This window comes from Oncorhynchus kisutch, linkage group LG28 (assembly GCF_002021735.2).
Source record: "Oncorhynchus kisutch isolate 150728-3 linkage group LG28, Okis_V2, whole genome shotgun sequence".
Classification (NCBI taxonomy): domain Eukaryota; kingdom Metazoa; phylum Chordata; class Actinopteri; order Salmoniformes; family Salmonidae; genus Oncorhynchus; species Oncorhynchus kisutch.
The window spans coordinates 17,894,758-17,921,710 of record NC_034201.2 but is presented as its reverse complement, the minus strand read 5'-3'; the positions used below and the strand labels follow the sequence as shown (position 1 = coordinate 17,921,710).

The 26,953-nt window shown below is 41.3% G+C and overlaps 2 protein-coding genes across 8 annotated transcripts in view; both read right to left on the bottom strand.

Moving 5' to 3' along the window:
* Positions 1–2,677, bottom strand: part of LOC109875630 (misshapen-like kinase 1) — a 60,202-nt gene extending 57,525 nt beyond the window's left edge. For 3 of the 5 annotated variants that reach the window (XM_031808250.1, XM_031808249.1, XM_031808251.1), the window contains exon 1: positions 1,619–2,676. In XM_031808250.1, coding sequence (XP_031664110.1) covers positions 1,619–1,675 — 57 coding nt within the window. In that variant the 5' untranslated portion in view covers positions 1,676–2,676. Of the gene's footprint in view, positions 1–1,618 lie in introns of all 5 variants that reach the window. The other 2 variants (XM_031808247.1, XM_031808248.1) reach the window with 1 other exon arrangement.
* Positions 2,678–2,847: 170 nt separating this feature from the next.
* Positions 2,848–26,953, bottom strand: part of LOC109875656 (phospholipase D2) — a 37,423-nt gene continuing 13,317 nt past the window's right edge. For all 3 annotated transcript variants that reach the window (XM_020468059.2, XM_020468058.2, XM_020468060.2), the window contains 9 exons: positions 22,743–22,859; positions 22,536–22,640; positions 21,751–21,839; positions 21,392–21,505; positions 12,198–12,244; positions 10,458–10,592; positions 7,309–7,462; positions 6,532–6,649; positions 2,848–6,375 (listed from right to left, as the gene is read on the bottom strand). In XM_020468059.2, coding sequence (XP_020323648.1) covers positions 6,151–6,375; positions 6,532–6,649; positions 7,309–7,462; positions 10,458–10,592; positions 12,198–12,244; positions 21,392–21,505; positions 21,751–21,839; positions 22,536–22,640; positions 22,743–22,859 — 1,104 coding nt within the window. In that variant the 3' untranslated portion in view covers positions 2,848–6,150. The remainder of the gene's footprint in view (positions 6,376–6,531; positions 6,650–7,308; positions 7,463–10,457; positions 10,593–12,197; positions 12,245–21,391; positions 21,506–21,750; positions 21,840–22,535; positions 22,641–22,742; positions 22,860–26,953) is intronic.

The window sequence follows — 26,953 nt, the reverse complement described above, 5'->3', positions numbered from 1 at the left end:
ATTGGACGGCGATTATATTGCAATCCACGAGGAAACTGCGTGGCAGGCTGACCATCTGTTCCGTGAGTGCAGCAAGGAGCTAAGGTAAGTTGCTAGCTAGCATTAAACATATCTTATAAAAAACAATCAATCTTAACATAATCACTAGTTAACTACACATGGTTGATGATATTACTAGATTAACTAGCTTGTTCTGCATTGCATATAATCAATGCGGTGCCTGTTAATTAGTCATGCGAATCACAGCCTACTTTGCCAAACGGGTGATGATTTAACAAAAGCGCATTCGCGTCAGGGTATATGCAGCAGTTTGGACCGCCTGGCTCGTTGAGAACTGTGTGAAGACCATTTCTTCCTAATGTAACGGATGTGAAACGGCTAGCTTAGTTAGCGGTGTGCGCTAAACAGCGTTTCAATCGGTGACGTCACTTGCTCTGAGACCTTGAAGTAGTCCGCGGCTTTTGTGGAGCGATGGGTAACGATGCTTCGTTGGTGACTGTTGTTGATGTGTGCAGAGGGTCCCTGGTTCGCGCACGGGTATGGGCGAAGGGAAACTGTCTAAAGTTATACTGTTACACTAACAAAGAACATAATTCATTTGCCATAATTTTACATAATTATGACATAACATTGAAGGTTGTGCAATATAATAGCAATATTTAGACTTAGGGTTGCCACCTGTTCGATAAAATACGGAACGGTCTCGTATTTCACTGAAAGAATTCATGTTTTGTTTTCGAAATGATAGTTTCATGTACTGTTATAATCTCCACCCGGCACAGCCAGAAGAGGACTGGCCACCCCTTAGAGCCTGGTTCCTCTCTAGGTTTCTTCATAGGTTCCTGCACATGTGCACATGTGATTCTACATCTGCATTTGCTTGCTGTTTTAGGCTGGGTTTCCGTGTAGCACTTTGTGACATTGGCTGATGTAAAAAGGGCTTTATAAATACATTTGATTGATTGATAACACTTGTCTGCCGAGCATTCAAATAACAAACATTTAATACAACTCTGCACAGTTTACCTACCTCCAAAAACAACGCAACTATCCATGATGTTGATGCTATCCATCTGGTCAGTCAGACTGGCTGCAATCACTCACACAAAAAAATCTACATAGTTCAATGCAACTTCCTACACAAATTCGGGAAAAGCAAGGTAAGGCTGGAAATGTTTTGGTGGGGATTCTGTCTCTACTTCCTCCGTCTCTCGCGCGCCCTTACCTCGTCACAGTGAACAACCGAACTCTGACCAATCAGCGCGGTTTTAAATGTTGCTATGTTTCTCGTAGGCGTGGTTTTGCACCAAGTTTGGCGTGGACAGTTTTGGACGACTGACCGAACCCGTACGTCTCCACTCGACTCTCGCTGCGCGACAAACGTCATCAGTTTAGGCGCTAGGCGTGTCTGTACAGCCTCTCCCTCAGCAAATACTAATAGTGCTTGCTTGCTAATAAGATTATCGTCAGTCAAAGCTAAAACACATGTTTTACCCACAACTGGCCATTTAACCTAAATAGAACGTTTGCTAGATGGAAGCTCATCAAAACTGAAAAGTACTCGTAAGTTTCCAAAAATGACAATCATCAATGAAGCTTTGGCACGCGCTGTACTTACCCTCAAAGCTGCGAGGTCGATGTCATCCAAGCTTCGTGTGGGGGCGTTTTCGGACATACTGGCAAAAGTAGTAAATTAGTTTTAAAAAGTAGCAGCGGGTAGAAAATCCAGGTGGCCCAATGTTTAATTTAGCGGTGTCCTGCACTGTCAGGTCCCGCGCAGACAGATATGGGGGTACCTTATGAGACTTGACTTGCTAACATAAACAACCAGACGCAAAATCGGCAAGGCGAAATGCAGATAGCTAGCAAGCTAGTCCCATTGCGTTAGAGACCCAATATTGTGCTGCACTCTATGCGTTCATTTTGGCAATATTAATACGTATATGTTGCATGACAATTCGAACGAGGTGGTCATCTACATATACTTTGAATGTTTAACTACACAATACAATTATGTTTGTGAGATTAAACAAAAGTTAGAATAAGTAGCTAGCTAAGTTACCTGGCTAGGTAGCTAGCTGTTGGCTAATAACAGCGCAATAATACGGTGGTGGTCTGCAGCAGAGCTGTTAACGTTATCTAGCTAGCTACCCACGCACAAATCAAAAATAACATTTATTTTGAATAAGTTTGCATTCTAGCTGGCCGTAATTCGCGTCCTGCAGAGACTTAATGTTCCACAAATGACGTTGCAAGCAAATGGCGCGGTCAGTAGATCATATGTAGCCAGCTAGCTACGTCGAATGTCCGACATTCGATATCTGAACACAAACTTTCACTCCTTTCGCGTTGACACAGATCGCGCCTTACACTGCCTGTACCGACGGTGAAAAATGCAGTTTCTGTACGGATCCAATTGTACGAATTTGAGCTGGTTACGTACTTCTAAATATATACTTTAGTTAAGAGTATAGTTGATAACATCCAAGTAATTTCCCGACATATAGTCCATAAACTATTTCATCGCCATGTTTTGGTAACGTTAGCCCTGTTCGTCTGTGTGATCGGCTATGACGTCCCTTTACAGCAAGTGTGCATCTATACACACACACAACACCCTTCCTCTCTACTCTTTTTTCTCTCTCTCTTCCCACTCCCTACCCCGAAGAGTGCTACGGTACTGCATCGGGGACAAATTACCTGAGAGATGATCAGTAAACATACATACTACTGCAGCTGCCTTGGCCTGTGGGCTAGCCTAGTGTTTACCTGTCTGACTGGGACAATCACACATGGATTGACATGACTCAAAAACCAGAGGCAAATTAACTAATACTGTTCACATTACAACTTATAAAAATATTTATTAAATGTTAAAAGATAGCTACATTCGTACAGATGACAATTTTGAAAAATAAAAGCCTATCGACTATAACCTAGTTATTCTAATAATTAAGTGATCCGGCTGGTCTCGTAATCTAGACGTAACAAAGTAAACGAAAATCCGGGACACTCGTTTAACTAGTATATTTTTCTAAATTTAATTTAACATTTATTTTACTAGGCAAATCAGTTAAGAACAAATTCTTATTTACAATTACGGCCAAACCCAGACGATGCTGGGACCAATTGTGCGCAGCCCTATGGGATATGTTATGTTTAATATGGTTACATAAGACATGAAACTTAATAAAGCAAATATGAAAGGAGGGTGGGTGCCACCTAGCTAACGTTAGCCACAACAACTTGGAATTCGTAACATATGAAATGGACATCCACAAATTAATGCATTCCATACCAAATGTAAAATATACTAATTTGAGCATCCCAGATTTTCGATTACTATGTTACGTCTACCCCTGAGTCCAGGTTGCAGGCATACATACATTTAATGCACATTAAAATGTTAAAATACAGTGAAAGTTAGGCCTACATAAATAAGTAGAAAATACTAAAGTCATATAAATGTTATTCAAATGTTAAAGAGCTACAACTCCCCTTCTTTCAACATAAAGTAGTATGATGAATATAATTAACAGAAACAGTATGTGGGAATTCAGAAGTTAAATACAATTCCCTTTCAACTTACTGTGCCAGTGGGCAGGACAGTTGGTCATTATGAGAGGGGGATTTGAGACAAAATATCTAAAGTGTTGTATTAGTAAACAGACTTTCCAAATGTGGGTCTGTTGTAGACCCACTTCCTCTCTGCTTACCTCATGTCAAAATTAAAAAGTCCTGCACATGCTCCATATGTGGACAAAAAAATGAATAATTCGTTGTGGACTTTTCTTTTGACATGAGGTAAGCAGAGAGGAAGTGGGTCTACAACAGACCCTCATTTGGAAAGTCTGTTTAATAATACAATACTTTAGATATTTTGTCTCAATTTCCCCCTGTAATAATTACCAACTATCCTACACATATCCACAGTAAGTTGAAATAGAATTGTATTTAACTTCTGGCTTCCTACCAACTGTTTTTGTGCAACCCAATACAATTGAAATCAATGCTAGTGTATGTAAACACACCCGAGTTGCTAAAAGCACCTGTAGTAGTGGTGGTGGTATAAGCAGTATCACTAAATAAATGTTACTATTTCAGTTAGTCACCTTTTCCTTGATTAAAACTGTCAAAAAATGACTCATCCCATCCAAGATTAGAAACTGTGCTCTACAAAAACATTTTTTTCTTTGCTCCCCTTTTTCGAAATATAGTGGAATGTTCTGGACCACTGCCAACAGGGTAAGTTAGTAACAATAATTCACTTGGTTGCCATGGTGACGACAAAAAGACGCAACAATTAAAGCACGCCAGGAGCACCCCCTGAATATATTTCTCTCATTCCCCTCTATTCGCCCCATGCCCCTCATATGGTCCTTGGTCTTCCTCTTTTGTCATTGCCTATCTTGCAAATCCAATGACCCTCCTTTTACAGAATTTGCTAGGCCACCTCGTCTTCCATTTTGTCATATACCTCTGTCTGATTCAGACTATCGCTCATCTGTCCTTCCCTCTTTCGGCCACAATCTAGTCAGCTCTTTATAACCGTCACCATAACAACCACAAATGTTCTGACAAATTTGCTGGCACTGCATGGAGAGTGGAAGCGAGAAGCAGAGAGAGAAAGAGGCAAGGGGAGAGAGAGGCTGAGAGAGACAGAGAGAGGAGCTATCCACCCACAACCTTGCAACAATAAATGTACGCAATGTTCCTAAATCATCTGAGACTCTTGACTTCTGATCTCCATTCCTCCTCCTGCCTCATACAGTGGCATTCTGTTCCTGTTATGTTATGTATTGGCAGACTCGTACCTAAGACCTTTAAAAAAAGGAAATACTCAGGTTCAGTATTATATTAACAAACACATTTGGTCAGTTGAGTGTGGCAATGATTCAACCTTATAAAAATGAACATGTGACATTAAAACAGTGGTAATCCTTCAAATAGCCATGTCTCAAAGTCACTTGGAGCACAGAAAAGGCTTAAAATGCGTTAGTATACATCAGGGATAAACTAAATTCAGCCACGGGCCGTTCTTTTCTTGAGTGGATGATCAGGGGGCCGGAACATAATTCAAAATAATTTGTAGACAGCAAATTGACCACAAGATGCCCAAACAGATATAACATTAGACAAAAACATAATCATTTTAAACCTTGCCTACATTTGTATACAATCACATACACTGAGTGCACAAAACATTAGGAACACATTCCCAATATTGAGTTGCACCCCCTTTTGCCCCTCAGAAAAGCCTCAATTCATCGGGGCATGGACTCTACAAGGTGTCGAAAGTGTTCCACAGGGATGCTGGCCCATGTTGACTCCAATGCTTCCCAGTTGTGTCAAGTTGGCTGGACGCCATTATTGATACACACAGGAAACTGTTGAACATCAAAAAACCAGCAGCTTTGCTGTTCTTGACACACTCAAACCGGTGCGCCTGGCCCCTATCATACCCCGTTCAAAGGCATTTGCCCATTCCCCCTCTGAATGGTACACACAATCTATGTCTCAAGGCTTAAAAATCCTCCTTTAAATCTGCCTCCTCCCCTTCATCTACACTGATTGAAATGGATTTAACAAGTGACATCAATAAGGGATTATAGCTTTCACCTGGTCAGTCTGTCATGGAAAGAGCAGGTGTTCCTAATGTTTTATACACTGTGGATATTTCTCCATTATGTGTGGGAATACCTTGGAACAGATTTCCAAAATTAAAATCACTGAGCTGATTTGCTGGTGTTTTTACAGTCTTTTGTGTCCACAAAAAATATATTTTTAATTGATTTATTTGCTCAGAAAACATGGGGGGCCAAATAAAATTGCCTGTGGGCCGCCAATTGGGGAACCCTGGGATACATTATCATCTGGTTTGTTTTGAAATGTTTGACCGTTTTAACAGAGTTAAAATCCACTCTGTATCAACAGCTACAGTATGTAAATACCTTGCATCTAATTGCATTCTTCATAGACACATCAGTTAGTGTTTTTGAGCTAGGTCAGTTTAGAATACATTTTGTTCCAATCTTTTTATTAATAATGGAGTGGTATCTGGCAAAGGTGATAAAATCTATAAAGCGCTCCCCTTCTGTGCTGGGATATTTCAGTGTCATCCTGGCTCTTGTGGCTGGTAGCCTGGTACTCTTATGTCCAGAGTCCCGTAGGAGCCATGCCCTCTTTGCTGCCCAGTGGGGGGAGCAGACTCTCCTCTGACAGGAAGTTGAGGGGGAAGTGGACCAGTAGCCCCCTGACGGCCTCCAGCTCCTCTTTAGCCTGCTGAGGGTCTGTGTCACACAGGCGCTCCAGGCCTGAATGCTCCTTCAGCTCCCTCATGCTGTGGACAGAGTTGCAGGGGAGGCAGCGGAAGACCTGTTCCAGGTAAAGGGAAGGAAAGTAACAGTCAAGGGGGAAGGTGAGCAGCAGAGAGGACAGGGAGGGAGGTTAAAGGGAAAGAGAGACTAATAACGATGCACATGAAAAAGAGATCCAAACATAGCTTTTAGTCGTATTAATTTACATGTATACCTTGTCATAAATCTTAGCATTCAGTTTTGCCGCCGCGTTCCATCCCAACAAGAAAAAACAGTCGCTGATTGGGTCATCGATATCGATCTTGGGGTCAGAATCAGCTCCTAAAAGCACCCTAGGAAGCACATGCACAGAGTCAGTTACTGCCAAGCAGCTAAGTTAACTGCACATTCAAACTGTTGATAGAGTGACAGTTTGTAATACAGTAGCTGAGTGAAGGTTGGTGCACAAATTCATATTTTAAAAAAATAAAACAGAATTCCTTCATACAGAGAATGAAGACCACGCTTGCGCACGATTGTCATCTGAGATGGTTCCCTTGGAAACTAGAGGATATACTTGGTAGCTGCTGATTCGAGCCAAAACTAATAGCTCTGCTGGCATAATAGGCTTCAGGCAAGCTCTGTGAAGTGTATCCATACTCTGTCTAGGACTCCAAGGGACAGTTTTAGGGCATCACAAATGCCAACAATTACTAATCAATAGATCCATCTACTAGTAGTGGAGTCAGCGTTATTAGTATGTCAGTGTAGGGACCTTGGTTACCCCCTCCCTCACTAACATAATAATGACTGTGGGAGTTGTTAATCTCCTGAGAAGTGATTCACTTCTGCAGAAGGGATAACCCTTTCAAGTCCAAACACATCCAGGTTCACCCCAGCTATATCATGTATATACCCCTCAAACTCAGTGAACCTCTCTATCAGTGAACTAATTGAATGTAAAATGTGTGCAGAGTATCGACCCTACTGTCATATTTTCCATAGTCCTGACCTGAAACACTCTTTGCGCAGTGCCAAAGTGAGGGGTCCGGCCTGGTACTCCTCTCCTCCCATTATGGAGGGGACCCTCTCCTCATCCTCCACCATCAAAGCCAGCTCACTGTCCCGGCTGCCCAGCATACTGCGGTCATTGATGTTGGCCGAGCCTGGATGGAGGGAGCACAGAGAGTGTAGGGAATACAAACCGGAGAGGAAAGAGAGAGAGACCCAGAAAGAGAGAGCAAAGAGGAGAGTGTAGTAACAGTACTTATATCAGTGATGATGGCCATAGATTCTGCAGCGACTTACTTTATTCTAAGCATGCGAGTTGATAGCAGCAAACTTTCTTAATACCAAGTTGGGGAAGATAGAAGGTTAAAAAAAACACTGTTTACAAAACCCTTTTCCTGTGTCTCAAGGACTCTTATCTAGCTGAGAGGAGCACCATAATTACCCTACCCAGTCCCAGTGTAATTATAATCATATCATAGTATGGAACATCCCACTTGGCACAATGTGGTAGAATAAACTTTGTTTTAATGTAATTTTTCAACGTATTGTGACATGAAATCTACTTGGAAAATACATAAGATTTGAAAAAAGTAATCAAAGTAAACTGTTGTTTTGAGGGTGAAATTTCAACCACAGGATTATGTTATCATGGTAACCCATTTTCAACATAGACAAACCTTGTATGAAATATGTTTAGTTTGTACCTTTGAAACAACATCAGATCTTCAACATTATATCCACTATCAGAAGAAAACTATTGGCTGCGCAGCACCTCCTACTGGAAAGTTGATTATCTATAGCTATCCATTTGGTCTCCCATCCAGGATTTTAACAAAGCCCAGCCCTTCTTAACTTTGATTTGTCACAGACTACTACCAATGTGCTATTGCAAGAATGATTATTGAGAGATCTCTTAATAACTAAAGAGATTCACTGTTGTTATTAAACTAATTCCAAAGGGTAGGTTTAACAGAGCAAATGTTAAAGGATATATCGACTCAAACGTTATTTTAATCTCTCACTCACTCACTCACTCACATGGGGGAAAATGATTCAGCACAGCTTCCAGAAACAATTGCTATAATCTGCACAGAATCTCAAACAGCACTGATCACATCCACTATGTACTTTTAATGTAACTTCAACTACAATCCAGGTCATTTGGTTGTGCTATTAGATGAAGCAGAGTGATAATACATAACGTTATTGTATAAATACAAAATATATGACACTGATTTCCAATTTGAACTTTGTTGTGCTTTTAAATGGTTGAAAGTGCAGTGATAACACATTTATATGACAACTAAACCAAAAATCTGACATTGTTTTTCCATTGGATTTGGTAGTGCTTTTAGATGGTTGAAAGCACAGGTACATTGGGAATTAAACATACTTCTGGTTGTCTTTTTGAGTGGGTTGATAAAAGGTTGAAATCGCATTGATCAACCACTCCTCCTAATATCAACAAATGTCCACGTTGAAATGACGTGGTTGTTCCAGTGCATATGCGTTACGAGTCTCAAGTTTGGGGAAGCTAATTTTCACCATAAAAATGCACCTTTATAATAAAGCATTCCATGCATCATCACATTTGCAGACTTATGTAAGATGGCCTACTATTCCTAATGTGATGAGCAGATTGGATAGTCATAATTTAGCCAAATAATATAACTCAAACACTGTTCGCAGCAGCGTGTGGTGGAATAGGCCTAGACTAGAGTATATTTAAGTAATAAGCCCCGAGGAGGTGTAGTATATGCCCAATATACCACGTTTAAGGGCTGTTCTTAGGCACAACGCAAAATCGAGTGCCTGGGTACAGACCTTAGCCGTGGTATATTGGCCCTATAACGCCCAAGATGCCTTATTGCTATTATACACTGGTTACCAATGTAATTAGAGCAGTAAAAAGAAAATGTTTTGTCATACCCGTTGTATACGGTCTGATATACCACAGCTGTCAGCCAAATCAGCATTCAGGGCTCAAACCACCCAGTTTATAATAGATATATTTCTTACCCTTTCTTTTCACAGAAAAAATGTGGCCTTTTATAAACGAATTTCATGCAATTCTACTGTACTTTATTTGACTGGAGACATAAGTATAATCTTTAAAAATACAATAACAATAATCTGCTAACTGACAAATAGATCAATAAAAATGATGTTTTCTGCAACGTTCTAATAGGCCAACAAAAAGCGAATAAGTGAATATGCGCACTCACTGGGGATATGGCCGATGCTACGCTGCTGCCAATAAGATAGGCTAATGTTCGCTCAATTAAGTTGTGAATTTGTATAACTAAAAGACAGATTTGAGTATTTTCATTGTCTACAGGAATAGCCATTTGTTTTCCAAACTATGTTTTCCCACAATTGTAATTTGAAATATTGCGATATGCCTTGGTGGGCTTCTCGTTCACTGACATTCGCAATTCAACAATCATCTATGTGATATTTGCCAAATGCGCTGCCCAAATTAGAGGCCCTTCCGACAGGCTATGCGATTTAAAACAATCCACAGCTTTTTATTTTTAAGAAGCTCATGATTCTCCAATCCTCCAAAATCATATTTTTCTGGTGTACTAGCCTTTTTTGAATGATTCTATTTATTTCTGTATAGATAGGAGTAGGCTAAATAGGCTATATCATTTTGGCAATTTAATTCAATTTACTTTAGGGGAAGCTTAGCTTAGCAGTGGGATGCCAGATGAAGAGTTTCAGTGGGTGGTACCAAAAGGGTGGGACATTACACAGTGTGGAGTGTATGTGTATAAACATCCTACTACAAACCATAACATATTGTATAATGATATCATTAAAGATCGCATTAATCTTTAATGAGGGTGGTGCCTTTTAAGTTCCCCTCCCTCACCCTCCCCTTAAGTCCAGGATGGATGTATATATAGCAGCATGTTTTTTCATCTTGTGATTATTATGCAGAGGCAGTAATTAGCAGCCTGTGATTGATCCCAGCAATGAGTCACAGCCAGCATTGGAAATGGCACCCTAACCCCTATTTAGTACACTCATTTTGTCAAGAGCAAAATGACTGCATTATATAAGGAACAAGGTGCCATTCCAGACACAATTATGTGTCATCCCATCTCTGAATCTGTCTCAAGTATGGCTGTGATGATGGTGACTCACCGATGATGTAGCGGCGGTCATCAGCTATGAGGGTCTTGCTGTGTACGTAGATGAGCTCTGTGACCAGGGACTGGGAGATCTGGGAGTGCGTGCGCAGGCCACACAGGGTGATGTACTTGCTCCACTGGTTCTCAACTGGGGGGGAGGGGGACACACTGGTTGGTTGGCACACTGGCATAGAGCTGAAGCCAATGAAAAAATGAACGCTAAGGAAACGGGAGCACAATTTAAACATGAGAAGACAATATGGCATTATCGGAAAAGAGGATGAACTGATTAAGTATGAGGAGAATGGAGAACTATACTATAGTTAGTATAGATAGTAAAGGCAGATGCACAAAAAGAATGTGGTCACCCCTTCAAAATGAGTAGAATCCGCTATTTCAGCCACACCTGTTGCTGACAGGTGTATAAAAATCAAGCACACAACTATGCAATCTCCATAGACAAACATTGGCAGTAAAATGGCCCATACTGAAGAGCTCAGTGCCTTTCAATGTTGCACCGTCATAGAATACCCCTTTTCAACAAGTCAGTTCGACAAATTTCTGCCCTGCTAGAGCTGTCCCGGTCAACTGTAAGTGCTGTTATTGTGCAATGGAAATGTCTAGGAGCAACAACGGCTCAGCCGTGAAGTGGTAGGCCACACAAGGTCACAGAACGGAACTGCCGAGTGCTGAAGCGCGTAAAAATCGTCTGCATTCGGTTGCAACACTTACTACCGAGTTCTAAACTGCCTCTGGAAGCAACGTCAGCACAAAAACTGTTCGTCGGGAGCTTCATGAAATGGGTTTCCATGGCCAAGCAGCCGCAAACAAGCCTAAGATCACCATGCACAATGCCAAGCGTCGGCTTGAGTGGTGTAAAGCTCATCGCCATTGGACTGGAGGAGTGGAAACGCATTCTCTGGAGTGATGAATCACAATGCACCATATGGCAGTCCGATGGATGAATCTGGGTTTCGCGGATGCCAGGAGAACGCTACCTACCTGAATGCATAGTGCCAACTGTAAAGTTTGGTGCAGGAGGAATAATGAAAAATCTAGACCAGGGTTGGGCAATTCCAGTCCTCGGTGTCACAGTTTTACACTAGCTAATACACGTGACTCTAATAATCACCTAATCGTGATCTTCAGGTTAAAATGCAATTTGATTCATCAGCTGTGTTTGCTAGGGATGGAGAAAAAGTGTGACACCAATCAGGCCCTCGAGGACTGGAGTTGCCTACCCCTGATCTAGATAATTCTGTGCTTCCAACTTTTTGGCAACAGTTTGGGGAAGACCCTTTCCTGCTTCAGCATGACAATGCTGTCCATATAGAAATGGTTTTGTTGAGATCGGTGTGGAAGAACTTGACTGGCCTGCACAGACTTCAACCCCATCGAACACCTTTGGGATGAATTGGAACGCCGACTACGAGCTTAACATCAGTGCCCGACCTCACTAATGCTCTTGTAGCTGAATGGAAGCAAGTCCCCGCAGCAATGTTCCAACATCTAGTGGAAAGCCTACCCAGAAGAGTGGAAGCTGCTATAGCAGCAAAGGGGGGACCAACTTCATATTAATGCCCATGATTTTGGAATGAGATGTTCGACGAGCAGGCGTCCACATACTTTTGGCTATGTAGTGTACCTATGAGTCTTCAGTTAGCGGGAGGATAAGCCAAACATAAGAGAAAAAGACCAGCAGAAATCTTATCAGAGATGACAGATATTAGGTTGAATTGAAAAGAAAACTCACGTTCTCTCAATCTCATCAGTATGGAGTACTCTCCACGGCACATGGTCCTGTGACAAATACATATTACTTATAGCATCAAATCTAAAATCTCAGTTGTCTAAAAAACTAAATCACTACAAAATGTTTTAACATCATACAGTATGACATAAGTGATTGTGTCTTAGTGTCTATGCAGTAAAACAAAATTGGTTATGTGAAAGTTCCCAGAACATAGTTAGGTCTCTGCAATGTTCTCATAACACAAAACTGATGACTATAGAATGTGCATAAAACGTTTGCCTGATGTTGCAAGAACGTTCTTAGAACACATTTACAGTCAGGTGAAAACATTGTGGTGACATCACAAAATATATGTTACCAAAACACAAAAACATTCCAGCTGTGTGGCTGATTCTACAATGTTTTTTTTGTTTTTTTTACCCAGGCAAGTCAGTTAAGAACACATTCTTATTTTCAATGACGGCCTGGGAACAGTGGGTTAACTGCCTGTTCAGGGGCAGTACGACAGATTTGTACCTTGTCAGCTCGGGGGTTTGAACTCGCAACCTTCCGGTTACTAGTCCAATGCTCTAACCACTAGGCTAGGTACAAAAAAATATTCACCTGATGTTGCAAGAATGTTCCTAGCACACATTTCATCTGTTCTTTAAAGGCACCCAGAATATTTATTTAGGTTGTGGTAACATGACACGAGATAGCATTTTGGGAACTGTCCAGTTGTGCTGACATTCAGAAAATGTTTGTATCAGAGTGCACAAAACATTCCTTTGTTGTTGCAAGAATGTTGACAGAACATCCGTTCTGGGTTCTTTAAACGGTTCCCAGAACATTTCATTAGGTTGTGTGGGTACAGTACAATGTGGGTACATTACAAGAGATACATTCCTAAAACACAAAATATGCTCAGTTGTGATGACATTCATACAATGTTAAATTGGGTTGCACAGAAAAATCCTAGAATGTTGTAAAAATGTTGAAAGAACACCTAGTCTAAGGTCTTTAATTTCCCATAACATTTAATTAAGTTATGGGAGTTGTCTGGGATGTTGCAAGAATATTCTTGTAATTTTCATATAGGTTGCACAGAACATTCCCTCAATGTTGCACAATTTCCCAAAAAGTATGTTTTTATGACGTTCATATCATATTTGTTTAAAGTTTAAAATAATAGTCCATTGATGTTCACGAATGCATTTACCTCTTGGAGGTCCACAGGACATTTCAAGAACATTTAGAAAATGTTGTATTTAAGTTTTACCTACTATTACAACAACATTCTCAGCATACAAATATGTACCTCCTTAAAGCATGAGAAAGCCAATTGGAATATACCGTGAGGGGGAAAAAGTATTTGATCCCCTGCTGATTTTGTACGTTTGCCCACTGATAAAGAAATGATCAGTCTATAATTTTAATGGTAGGTTTATTTGAACAGTGAGAGACAGAATAACAACAAAAAAATCCAGTAAAATGCATGTCAAAAATGTTAGAAATTGATTTGCAGATTTCTGCCTCCCAGGTGTCTTTTATAGAGGTAACGAGCTGAGATTAGGAGCACACTCTTAAAGGGAGTGCTCCTAATCTCAGTTTGTTACCTGTATAAAAGACACCCGTCCACAGAAGCAATCAATCAATCCGATTCTAAACTCTCCACCATGGCCAAGACCAAAGAGCTCTCTGAGAATGTCAGGGACAAGATTGTAGACCTACACAAGGCTGGAATGGGCTACAAGACCATCGCCAAGTAGCTTGGTGAGAAGGTGACAACAGTTGGTGCGATTATTCGCAAATGGAAGAAACACAAAAGAACTGTCAATCTCCATGCAAGATCTCACCTCGTGGAGTTGCAATGATCATGAGAACGGTGAGGAATCAGCCCAGAACTACACGGGAGGATCTTATCAATGATCTCAAGGCAGCTGGGACCATAGTCACCAAGAAAACAATAGGTAACACACTACGCCGTGAAGGACTGAAATCCTGCAGCGCCCGCAAGGTCCCCCTGCTCAAGAAAGCACATATACATGCTAGTCTGAATTTTGCCAGTGAAGATCTGAATGATTCAGAGGACAACTGGGTGAAAGTGTTATGGTCAGATGAGACCAAAATGGAGCTCTTTGGCATCAACTCAACTCGCCATGTTTGGAGGAGAAATGCTGCCTATGACCCCAAGAACACCATCCCCACCATCAAACATGGAGGTGGAAACATTATGCTCTGGGGGTGTTTTTCTGTTAAGGGGACAAGACAACTTCACCGCATCAAAGGGACGATGGACAGGGCCATGTACCGTCAAAACTTGGGTGAGAACCTCCTTCCCTCAGACAGAGCATTGAAAATGGGTCGTGGATGGGTATTCCAGCATGACAATGACCCAAAACACACGGCCAAGGCAACAAAGGAGTGGCGCAAGAAGAAGCACATAAAGGTCCTGGAGTGGCCTAGCCAGTCTCCAGACCTTAATCCCATAGAAAATCTGTGGAGGGAACGGAAGGTTCGAGTTGCCAAACGCCAGCCTCGAAACCATATTTTTTTAGACTTTATATGTTGACAGTTGGACATTATTTCTTTCATGTGGCACTTGAACAGCATTTAATCAAACAAACACAACCATATGTTTTACACTTCATATGTTGACAGTCTGCATATCCACAAGGACATGGATAATATACATTTAGCTGTTTTTTCTATGCATCGGCAGGACAGAACAGCAGCTTGGGGTAAAACTCAAGGGAGAGGTCTGTGTCTCTTTATTAACAACAGCAGCTTGGGGTAAAACTCAAGGGAGAGGTCTGTGTCTCTTTATTAACAACAGCTGGTGTGCGATCTCTAATTTAATAACCCTGTAAGGTCATTGTCCATGCCCCCAAGGAAATGTAATTAGCATAATAAAAAAATCCCCCTCAGTTTAAACTAGAGATATCTGTTTTTTGCATTGGATGCATATCAATCCACCGCCTCCGCCTATGTCACACTTCTGCATCTGCGGTGAAAGGTGACAGAGCTAGAGTGGTGCTAGACTGGTCAATAAAAAGAAAAGACTAAGATGGGCAAAATAACACAGACACTGGACAGAGGAACTCTGCCTAGAAGGCCAGCATCCCGGAGTCGTTTCCAGCTACAATAGTAATTTACAACATTAACAATGTCTACACTGTATTTCTGATCAATTTGATGTTATTTTAAAGGTGGACAAAAAATGTGCTTTTCTGTCAAAAACAAGTACATTTCTAAGTGACCCCAAACTTTTCAACAGTAGTGTACATGTCGGTTGTTTTGCTTTAGGATGCCCACATGCCTCACAAGACTCGACTGAAGGTCCCCCGGCACCAATTGAAAACATGTATGGAAGCATATACTGTTTAGTGCCAAAAATAAGGGGAATAAGGAGTTAAATACATGTAAAACAACAACAAATGTTCCCTTATCTCTCAAATATAGGACAGACTATTCAGAACAAACTTCCTTTAGCTTTATTTTTGGGGTGGGCTAAAAGCAGTAAGGCCAAATAAACATTAAAAACATTTTTTTATATATATTTTTTTGTAACTTCAAGGGGTCTTAAAATTAAATATCAAAATTATCCTAACCTTATTAAAACAATTCCCATACAGCTTATAAAAATTAAAAAATTAAAAACAGGAAGTACCTAAACAGAAGTGGAGGAGTGAGTAGTGTACCACATCAGTCACCGGCTTCATTATTAATAAGTGCATCGATGATGTCACGTGTGCTCACTCTCCGTCCTCTATGTCACCAGCCTGCTCGTTATGGCACACACCTGTCACCATCGTTACGCGCACCTGTGCGCCATCAGACTCACCTGGACTCCATCACTTCCTGATTACCTTCCCTATATATGTCACTCCCTTTGGTTCCTTTCCCAGGCATTATTGTTTCTGTTTCATGTCTGTGCGTTGTTCGTGGTTCTTATTTTGTATTATGTTGTGTTTATTTACTAAAACACTCACTCCCTGAACTTGCTTCCCGACTCTCAGCGCACATCGTTACAGAATAACGCCTCTCCTAAGGGAAGCATCAGGGAGTGTTTTTTTTTTATTATAATTTGTCGGTGGGAATGACGTCGGGTCCGGGAGCCGCTACAGGCTCCCCTGCCTCGTGTCGGCCCGCCGGGCTCCCCTGCCTAAGTCGATCTGTCAGGTTCCCCCACATCAGCAGGGGTGACCGGTCCACTCCTGATCCCCGGGATCGTCCCTTTGGTCGGCGTCCTGTGGCTGGAGCCGTACAACGGGAAGGGGGTACTGTCACATGTTCTCCCTCTCCGGCCACTAGGTCACCAGTCTGCTCGTTATGGCGCACACCTGTCACCATCATTACGCACACCTGAGCGTCATCAGACTAACCTGGACTTCGTCACTTCCCTATATATGTCACTCCCTTTGGTTCCTTCCCCAGGTGTTATTGTTTCTGTGTTATGTCTGTGCGTTTTTTGTGTTTATTTTGTATTATGTGTTTATTTATAAAAAAAATACTCACTCCCTTGCTTTCCAACTCTCAGCTCACATCGTTACAGATGACGGTGTCCCCACAGTGAATGTACGCACATATCCCACCAGAAGCTATGGATTAAAGGCAACATCCACAATGAGCGGGACACAAATCCAGATGTTTATAAGAAATCTCGCTACGACCTCCAACGCATCAAACAGGCAAAGCGTCAACACAGGACTAAGATTGAATCTCACTATGCCGGCTCTGATGCTCGTCAGATGTGGCAGGGCTTGCAAACTATCACAGATTAAAAAGGGAAACCCAGCCATGTGCTGCCCAGTAACATGAGCCTACCAGACGAGCTAAATGCCTTCTACAGTGCTTCGTCCTTAAAGTTGCAGCGTACTGCAGCACAGTTTGCGTGGTGCCACAGAATTCTATGGCAAGTTATTTAAGTGACAACCACTGGTACCATTAATGCTTGTTAGTGCTAGTTTGACCACCAGAGGGCATATTTGAGAAGCATTTGATAGCATTCAATAGTGGCTGTACTAGAGAATTTTAAAACAATTTTTGTAAGAACATAGTATATGGGACGGATTTTAAGAAATGTAGCTTAATTCATTTGATTAATATTATGGAGTTTCTATTCTAAAGAAAAAAGAAAAAAAACTCTGTTTCCGTTAGGATGGAACGGAAAATATGGCGCTGTATAACATGACGGTCAGGAGTAGGCTACAGTACTTGGCTATTTAGCTAAAGAATCTTTGTGTCGTGCGGGCACACGGGAGACCGGGGTTCAATTACCCGATGGGGAGGAAGGAGTAGGCTGTTCTTGTAAATAAGAATTTGTTCTTAACTGACTTGCCTAGGTAAATAAAAGGTTACACTAAGAGCATAACATTTCTACACCCTAATTGTAGTCTAACCAAGACCCAAATGGAAATTCAGTCAAAATAAAAAACACACAACAGTATGTGTGGAGAAAAAAAGGCACAGCACACAAACATAAAAACTTAATCCCAACTGTAAAGTATGGTGGAGGGAGCATCATGGTTTGGGGCTGCTTTGCTGCCTCAGAGCCTGGACAGCTTGCTATCGTCGACGGAAAAATGAATTCCCAAGTTTACCAAGACATTTTGCAGAAGAATGTAAGGCTCTCTGTCCGCCAATTGAAGCTCAACAAAAATTGGGGGATACAACAACACAAAACACAGAAGTAAATCAACAACAGAATGGCTTCAACAGAAGAAAATATGCCTTCTGGAGTGGCCCAGTCATTGTCCTGACCTCAACCCAATTGAGATGTGGCATGACCTCAAGAGAGCAGTTCACACCAAACATCCCAAGAATGCTGAACTGAAACAGTTTTGTAAAGAGGAATGGTCCAAAATTCCTTCTGACCGTTGTGCAGGTCTGATCCGCAACTACAGAAAACATTTGGTTGAGGTTATTGCTGCCAAAGGAGGGTCAACCAGTTATTAAATCCAAGGACTCACATTCTTTTCCCACTTTGCACTATGAATGTTTACACGGTGTGTTCAATAAAGACATGAAAACGTTTAATTGTTTGTGTTATTAGTTTAAGCAGACTGTGTCTATTGTTGTGACCTAGATGAAGATCAGATCAAATCTTATTATCAATTTATGTAGAACTCCAGGTATTTCCAAAGAGTTCACATACTTTCTCTTGCCACGGTATGTGTTGTGATAATTGGGTTGTTTGCTCTATAACCTGTTAATTCATATGTCTTCCGACCCTGATCTAAAGGTCGAGACAATAAGAAGACACTGTAGAAGAATTCAACCACACCTTTGTTTTAACACAAAAATGGATAGCAACCTCTGTCCACAAAGCATATTTCATGTACAGTAACAGACAGTTAGATGACCTCCAGCATGGTCAAGCAAGTTAATGTTTCCAACATTTTCAGACCACTAAACAACTATTGATTTATAACCACAGAGAGTTACCGCAAGACGGAAAGAAAACAGGAGCTGCCTCCACTATTCCAGCACCATTTCAACATCATCAAATCACCTCTGCTTAGTCTAATACAGTGACAACTAAAAAGAAACCAAAAACAATTTAGTCCAATCAACGTAAGCTAAATATGATGTGGCTCGTCCATGGTTCTGATTTCTGTGTGCGTGTGAGTTTGTGCAAGTACAAAAACATGTTGACACCCTACTTGTAGAGAAACGCCAATGGATGATGGCTTCCACTCTTATGTTGAAGAAACGGTCTATCACTCTGTCATATAGTACACACTTTTAGTTTTTGTTGTCCTATCTGGTGAAGGGTTCTGACTTCTAAACTTGAAAATATGAAATATCCTTATTCATGTCACTGAGGGAGAGAGGGGAATGAAGAACGTTTACATTCAGTCAGAATATGTTATTGTTAGACATCAGGGATCTTATGGGGAGGAGTGAGGAATTTGGGGCCGAGGTCAGGTCGGATGAGGTGAGGAAGAACAGATATCAAAGTTCTGTCTAGCAACAGAGGTGTATTGGCTGTTCAGAGGTGTAAGGAGGAGATTCAGGAGGAAGGGTTAAATATCAGTGCTTGTTTGAATATGTCTTTGTCTCATGCAGCTGTATGACACGGTGGGTGAATAAACTTGGTTTGAGATTTACTAATCTTCCATGAGTTTTTACTGTGTTTATTTAGAACCTAACACTGGCAAAAATGCTTGCTTGCTAGCCTAACTTCCATTCATGGTCAATATTAGCTAGTCAACATTAGCCATCTACATCGAGCTACAAATTGAACTTCTATCCTCTCAGGCCAGGGGCACAACAATGTATGAATTAATGGTTGGATCAGAATTGCAGTTATAATCATTGGTCAATACGGAGAATTAAGTAAAACTACACGTCCAAATCCCCATCTCCATCCATGGCTAATTTAGGAAAGGGACAATTTTATCTAGCTGGCTAGCCACCGGAGGACAACAACACAACAAGATTCAAGAATTCAAGTTCAGTCAATGACATCTGCTCAGTGACGCCAAGTCCAAGCTGGCTTCCCTTGACACTTTCTTTTCAGTACGCCAGGACCATTCACTTTTTTTGTCAAAAGGAAGCCAGATACTCACTGGCTTCCCTTGCCTTCAATGTCATACTTGTTTGGACCAGACAGCATCAGAGAGAGACAGAGGGGCACAGTTTCGCTCGCTTGGATGCTTTCTAGTGAGATACATTCAGCCTCTTGCAAATTGAAGGAAAATTATGAAACACACAGAGAAAAATATTATTATTATTTACTCATTTAAAAAAATATATTGGTACATTTTGGGGGGGAAGCCTGGCTTGCCTTGGCATCCATGAATACACGCCATTGCCTACAATATAGTCCTCAAATGCGAATTGCCATAAAATCTGGAGAGAAACATAATGGGCTTTAAGGAGCTACCCATTTGCATGCTGAGCATGTTGTGGTAATATTAGATAAAACTTAAATATACAATTTTATAAATGTTCTTGAAATGTCCTGCAGACCTCCAAGAGGTAAATGTATATTGTGTGAACAATGGAATATTATGTTAAACCTTAACAAAATAAGCTATGAACGTCATAAAAACTGACTTATTGTGGGAATGTTCTGTGTAACTTTCGTGAATATCAAAATAATTTTCTTGCAACATCCCAGACAACTCACATAACTTAATGAAATGTTCTGGGAACCTTCAAAGAACTTAGACCAGGTGTTCTGTCAACATTAAGGCAATGTCCTGTGCACCCTAAAATAAACATTGTACAATCATCCACACAACTGGCCAGTTGTTTGTGTTTTGGAAACATATATTTTGGGATGTCCCCACCAGACTGTTCCCACAACCTAATGAAAGAACAGACAAAATGTATTCTGGGAACGTTTTTGCAACATCAGGTGAATGTTTTATACAAGTATTGTACACTGAGTGTACAAAACATTAAGAACACCTTCCTATTATTGAGTTGCACCCCTCCCCCCCACCCCACCCTTGATACACATGGAAAACTGTTGTGTGAAAAACAAAAAACCCAGCAGCGTTGCAGTTCTTGACACAAACTGGTGCGCCTGGCATCTACTACCATATCCCTTTCAAAAGGCACTTAAAATCTTTTGTTTTACCCATTCACCCTCTGAATGGCACACGTACACAATCCATGTCTCAATTGTCTCAAGGCTCAAACATTCTTCTTTAATCTGTCTCCTCCCCTTCAATTACACTGATTGAAGTGGATTTAACAAGTGACATCAATAAGGAATCATAGCTTTCACCTGGCCAGTCTATGCCATGGAAAGAGCAGGTGTTCATAATGTTTTGGACACTCAGTGTATAATCTTCAGCACAACTGGACAGTTTTTGTCTAATGAGAACATTTGCCGCAACCTAACGAATGTCACAGAACCAATTTTGTTTGCTGGGAAAACATGACTGGTACATTGTGTTATTACATTACCTGGAAACCTAATGAGAACTTTTAGGGGACTGTTCTGTGGTGGCTGTTACAGATGTTGTGCACAATATTTTAGTGAATGTTAGAACATTCCAAGGATATTTCATGACATTTTTGGGGGGGAGAATGTTACCATCCTAATATTAGATAAAACCCTAACTACAACATAATGGGAATCTTAGCTAATGTTCTGGAAATGTTCCCAGTTTTCTGGGTAGTGTGTGTGTATGTGTGTATGTGTGTGTGAACGTGTGTGTGAACGTGCATGAAGGCCCATAAGGGAGGGTTCTGACCTGTAAGTGAAGTGTAGTATAGCTTGGATGGCATTCCCACCTCCCTCACTGATGTCTCCTTCAAACCCAGGCAGCAGGGGCACCACCACAAACACCCTGTATTTCTTCTGCTCACTGAGGAACAACAAGAGAGTTATGGAATGGGGTAGCAGAGGAGAGAGTTATATAGAAAGAAACTATTGGCAACAATGTATTTGTAACATAAAAAATATTGTATCATGATCATTTAACTTTACTTATTGAAACAGATAATCAACAGACAAACATGTATAAACCAGTCCAGTAATATCATGTTATACAGTAAACCAAGCTGTGTGTTGACAGATTAAACTCAGACAGACATGGTGGTAGAACCACACCTGTGTGCACGTAGGATCCTCTTCACGATCGCGTCACCAATGCCATTGTGCACGTTCTTCCCGTCAGCACAGCTGATGAAGAACTGGTTCTGAGAGCAGAGAGGTAGAGAGAGGGACAGATGGAATCTCTGTCAGAGCCGTGCATATATGGCTCTGGTCTCTGTTTGATGCTGTGGGGTGTGATGGGTAGGGAGCTGGACTTGTGACCAGGAAGGGACATTGCTGTTAAAGCATTCAGACTTCAAGCTGCTCACATAGAACAGCAAATAAAAGCCACATGACACTGTTAGAGAGACAGGAATAGGCAGGGATAGGGAAATAAAGCAAGGTTGGGAGAAAATACATCTTTCTAACCCTTGTGTCCCATTAATAAAACAACCATTTCCAGTTAAAAGAGATATGGAAACAATGCATATTTATCATTTAACTATTCATCTCATTTGCATATTTAAAAACAAACACCTCATTGGACTATTCATCTCATTTGAAAATCTATGCTTTCAATTGGACTTGATAGCACTAGGATCATGTGGACTGTGGAGGCACATGAGGGTGGTCATTATCTCAACCTTGAGCTGTTGACTTCAGTACAGAGACACAGTCACAAGACTGTGGGGGAGGCCAGGGCACTGTCTGGCGTAACAAAAAAACAACCTTGTCCTTGATTTCTACCTGCAGCAAGCAAACAGGGAGAGAGGATGGATACGGCATAGAAGTAGTGTGGTTATGAGTCTGGTAAATGAGTGCAATGAAATAATGTGTATGTAATGTACGTAATGTGTTACCTTGATGTAGATGTAGTGTTCGCTGTTCTCGATGGTATGAATGTAGGCATTGAGGATAGAGCTCTCACAAGTGCCGGCTGACCAGCGATCCACAGAACGCAACACCTGAGAGAAAGAGAGGAGAATAATGAAAATAAATGAACAATTGGTGGTAAAAAGACTGGCATTTCTCTGTGAGCTTGTATGTGTCTGGGTGAGCATGTGTACCTGCACAGAGGCCTTCCCGGAGCCAGGCACAGTGAATGGCAGTGTATCAGCAGTACTGTGAGACTTGGGCAGAAGGCAAGGGAAGAACTTGCCTCGGATGTTCTTGTACTTAAAGATCTGCAGGCAGACAAAGCAAAGACAATAAGAGCCAGATGTCTCTCTCACATAACCCTAGAGGCTCTTTTCGGCTGGCGCAAAGGAGGCGCAAGTGTTAAACGCACGTTAGTTTGCAATTTCGTCATTTAAAAACTCTCGCACTGGCATTTTCCACCACTTACGCCAGGTTCCGCAGGTGGGAGGGGTGACAATATGAGGTGTGTCCTTAAAGACAAGCTAAAAGTCACCATTTCATGCAGCACCAAAGGGAGGTTTTAAGACCCACCAAAAGACAGGTCTTAAAGGTAATGCCGTTGGTAATGGCATGGATTTTGAGAGCGGAAGCGCAGCCTATCCAGCCCTGACACAGCCGGTGAATCTCGTATTTAGAAACATCAAACAATTACTGGTTTCCCCCCATTTTGTAGACATAGCCTATCTAAAACTATTTTTTGGGGGGTGGTGGGGAATTTGACTCTAATGATTAACTCTTTTAAAGCTTTATCAACAGTGAATTTAATCTTGCTAATTGACAAAGTTTGGCATGTCCATGGTTCAGACATAATGCAATTTACAGAAGGCCTAGCTAGCCCCTATATCAGTGTGAATCAGTGATGTGCGGTCAGGGGAGGCAGTGCTTACCCTGTGACAATCTAATAAAACAATTCAATGTTATGTTTTTTTCTCAATGGTTCTGGTGTTTTTTTATGCTCAAAATCAAAATATTTGGCTAAAATGCATCAAAACCTCAGGAATGGAGCCAAGGTACTCATGCCTTTCTTTCCAGCCATTGAAATCCTTGACCCACACGGCCTTTCCTGACTCCAGTCACTGGTAATTGACAAAACAATCTGTGTAAAAAAGGCCCTTCCAGCAAATCAGCGAGTTTGAATGGACATTGACTCTGTCGCCGCCCACTCTAGTTTAGAGTGTTTTTAGTCGTCAACAAAATATGTAAATTTGGCTGGAGACCGAGTTTACAGTGTTTTTTTTGTGTTGTGCGTGCATCTGCAATTAAAATCACAAGTCATTTGGATTACCACACATAAAGAAATACCTTCAATGGAAGCAACTGTGTCCGCGTGTGTGTGGTGGTGACAATTAAGACAGTAATGGGCCTCAACATCATGTTCTACCCGGAAAGCACTATAGTGGGCAGAACCAAAAAAACAATCAGCATTAATTACCAGCAGGCGAGGGCATTCACAGCAGACTGCTCAGACGAGCTCCGGCTAGCCGTTTTTTTTACAACCTGACAAATAGACACTACCATACTGCATCATTGCGCCTCAAACTATTTTCCAAGTTGGAGTAATGTAACGGCTGTTTGGAGGGTTTGAGGAGTGGAAAGTCAACTATAATAAAAGTTAAGACCAGACAGAGGCAACATACAGCAAACAATATTTGACTTTATTCATGACAGGCAAGGCAACCACCATCTCCCCAACTGCTAGCTGTGTATGACTTTTTGTGTCAGTGTGAAAATGGAATCGAAGGAGGCCTCCCCCACGGCCGTGGGCCTGGTGTGTACATTCAAAATAAAATAACGGACATGGGGTTCTGCTGTGACTTCTACAACGCTGTCACGAGAGGCTCACCAGACGAACGGACTTTACAAGTAAACATAGGCCTTAATGCATTTTCCCTTGAGGGTTAGGCTACTGTTGAATCATGACAATAAATCAAATGCATCCAAAGGGATGTTGTATATCAAGCTAGAATTACATTTCAGTCATTTTGATTGTTCATATATAATAAAAGGTTCTAACACTTCTATACGTGTGTGTATTTACGAGCACGGCAAATTGGAAGATTAGTAAATCCATTGTGAAAGGCTATGGAGTTTGCTTTGCGAGTTATTCCGATGAAATCTGTCCATATTGTTATTTTAGTGCCACCTATCAGTTGTAACTGTGGATGCTACATGGCTGAGTTGAGCAGTTGGTAATTTTGTCAGATTATATGAAATATGCCATCAACGGAGGCTGTCACTTGTGTATCTTGGCTACATTGGTATTTACATTTGGTGAAAATTGTTTGCCAGTTTCGGTTAATAGCATATGTCACTCTGGTTGTTGGAGCTATTTGTTGTATAGTGAACATGGGCTTCATCAAGGTTTATTTGTGAGTAAATCTGGCTTTGATCATTAACAGTGCTCACCCAGCCATCGACCTCACTACCCGTCACTGGTTCAAAGTGCTATGTTTAACAATATATTTCCATATTGAAGCCATGCAATTGACCCTTTTCTAAGCCCTGCCCCATAATTTTGGGCAACCAATCGCAGTGCTTCAATGGATAGCAACTGTCGTTGAGTCCGACATCTCAGACAAGCTCGCGTTTAAAACGACCATCATGCTTGATTGAGCGAGCTGTTTGTCTTGTAGTAATGTGGTACCTGCCTGTATTTCCATAAACCTTTATTTTAGCAATGCATGACATTGAGAAAAACATATATTTCATAACATGTTTTTTTGGTCAATAGGTGCCCAACATAACAAGTGGTGGTGTCACAGTCACTCATATATAGAGGTCTATAGAGCCTGTCTCGATTCCTGAATTCTGTAACCGTCAGTGTACCTGTGTAATATTGACATAACCTCAAATACATGTTTTGCAAACATGGTCCTGTTTTATTGGCTGCTTTTCTTTCACTCTGCGGTCCAACTCATCCCAAACCATCTCAATTGGGATGAGTTCATGTGATTGTGGAGGCCAGGTCATCTAATGCAGCACTCCATCACTCTCCTTCTTGGTCAAATAGTCCATACACAGCCTGGAGGTGTGTTGGGTCATTGTCCTGTTGAAAACAAATTATAGTCTCACTAAGCGCATACCAGATGGGATGGCGTATTTGCTGCAGAATGCTGTGGTAGCCATGCTGGTTAAGTGTGCCTTGAATTCTAAATAAATCACTGACAGTGTCACCAGCAAAGCACCCCCACACCATCACACCTCCATGCTTCACGGTGGGAATCACATATGCGGAGATCATCCGTTCACCTACTCTGTGTTTCACAAAGACACAGCGGTTGGAACCAAAATCTCAAATGTGGACTCATCAGACCAAAGGACAGATTTTCATCGGTCTAATGTCCATTGCCCGTGTTTCTTGGCCCAAGCGAGTCTCTTCTTATTGGTGTCCTTTAGTAGTGTTTTCTTTGCAGCAATTCGACCATGAAGACCTGATTCACACAGTCTCCTCTGAACAGTTGATGTTGAGATGCGTCTGTTACTTGAACTCTGTGAAGCATTTATTTGGGTTGCAATTTCTGAAGCTGGTAACTCTAATGACCTTATCCTCTGCAGCAGAGATAACTCTGGGTCTTCCTTTCCTGTGGCGGTTCTCATGAGAGCCAGTTTCATCATAGCGTTTCATTTTCCAGATTAAGACATGAAGGTCAGTCAAAGTAATGATGGACTGTCGTTTCTCTTTGCTTATTTGAGCTGTTCTTGCCATAATATGGACATGGTCTTTTACCAAATACGGCTATCTTCTGTATACCACCCCTACCTTGTCACAACACAACTGATTGGCTCAAATGCATTAAGAAGGAAAGAAATTCCACAAAATAAACTTAACAAGGCACACCTGATATTTGAAATGCATTCCAGGTAACTACCTCATTCCAGGTAACTACCCTAACTACCACACATACACACAATTTTAATAGCAGGATACTGTAAAGTTCATTATTCCTCTGAAGAGTATGAATTAGGCTGTTTGAGAAGGTTTGAATCCTAAGCAACCTGCATATACATCGTTTGAAGTAGAATGTATAGACCAACATAGCTACTGTAGTAGGTCAAAGGTAAGTGCTGGAAAACCTTGGTAGAGCATGGGTGGAGTAGGTATTGTGTTGCTCATGTGAATTTCCTTTATTTTTCAGCTTCAGACCAATGCCTACATCTCCTTTAACTTAATCTGTTTTTAATTCCAATTGTTTTTACACCGGAAGGTGATTTTCTGTTAGAGGTGCACTATGTAGAAATTGCGCCGCCCTTTCCCGGTTGCTAAAATTCTAATAGTTTGCCTAATTTCAGTTTGTGACTAAACAAGAAAGTATAGTATAGAGAATCATTGTACCATCTAAACTGCTGTGAAAATAAAAAG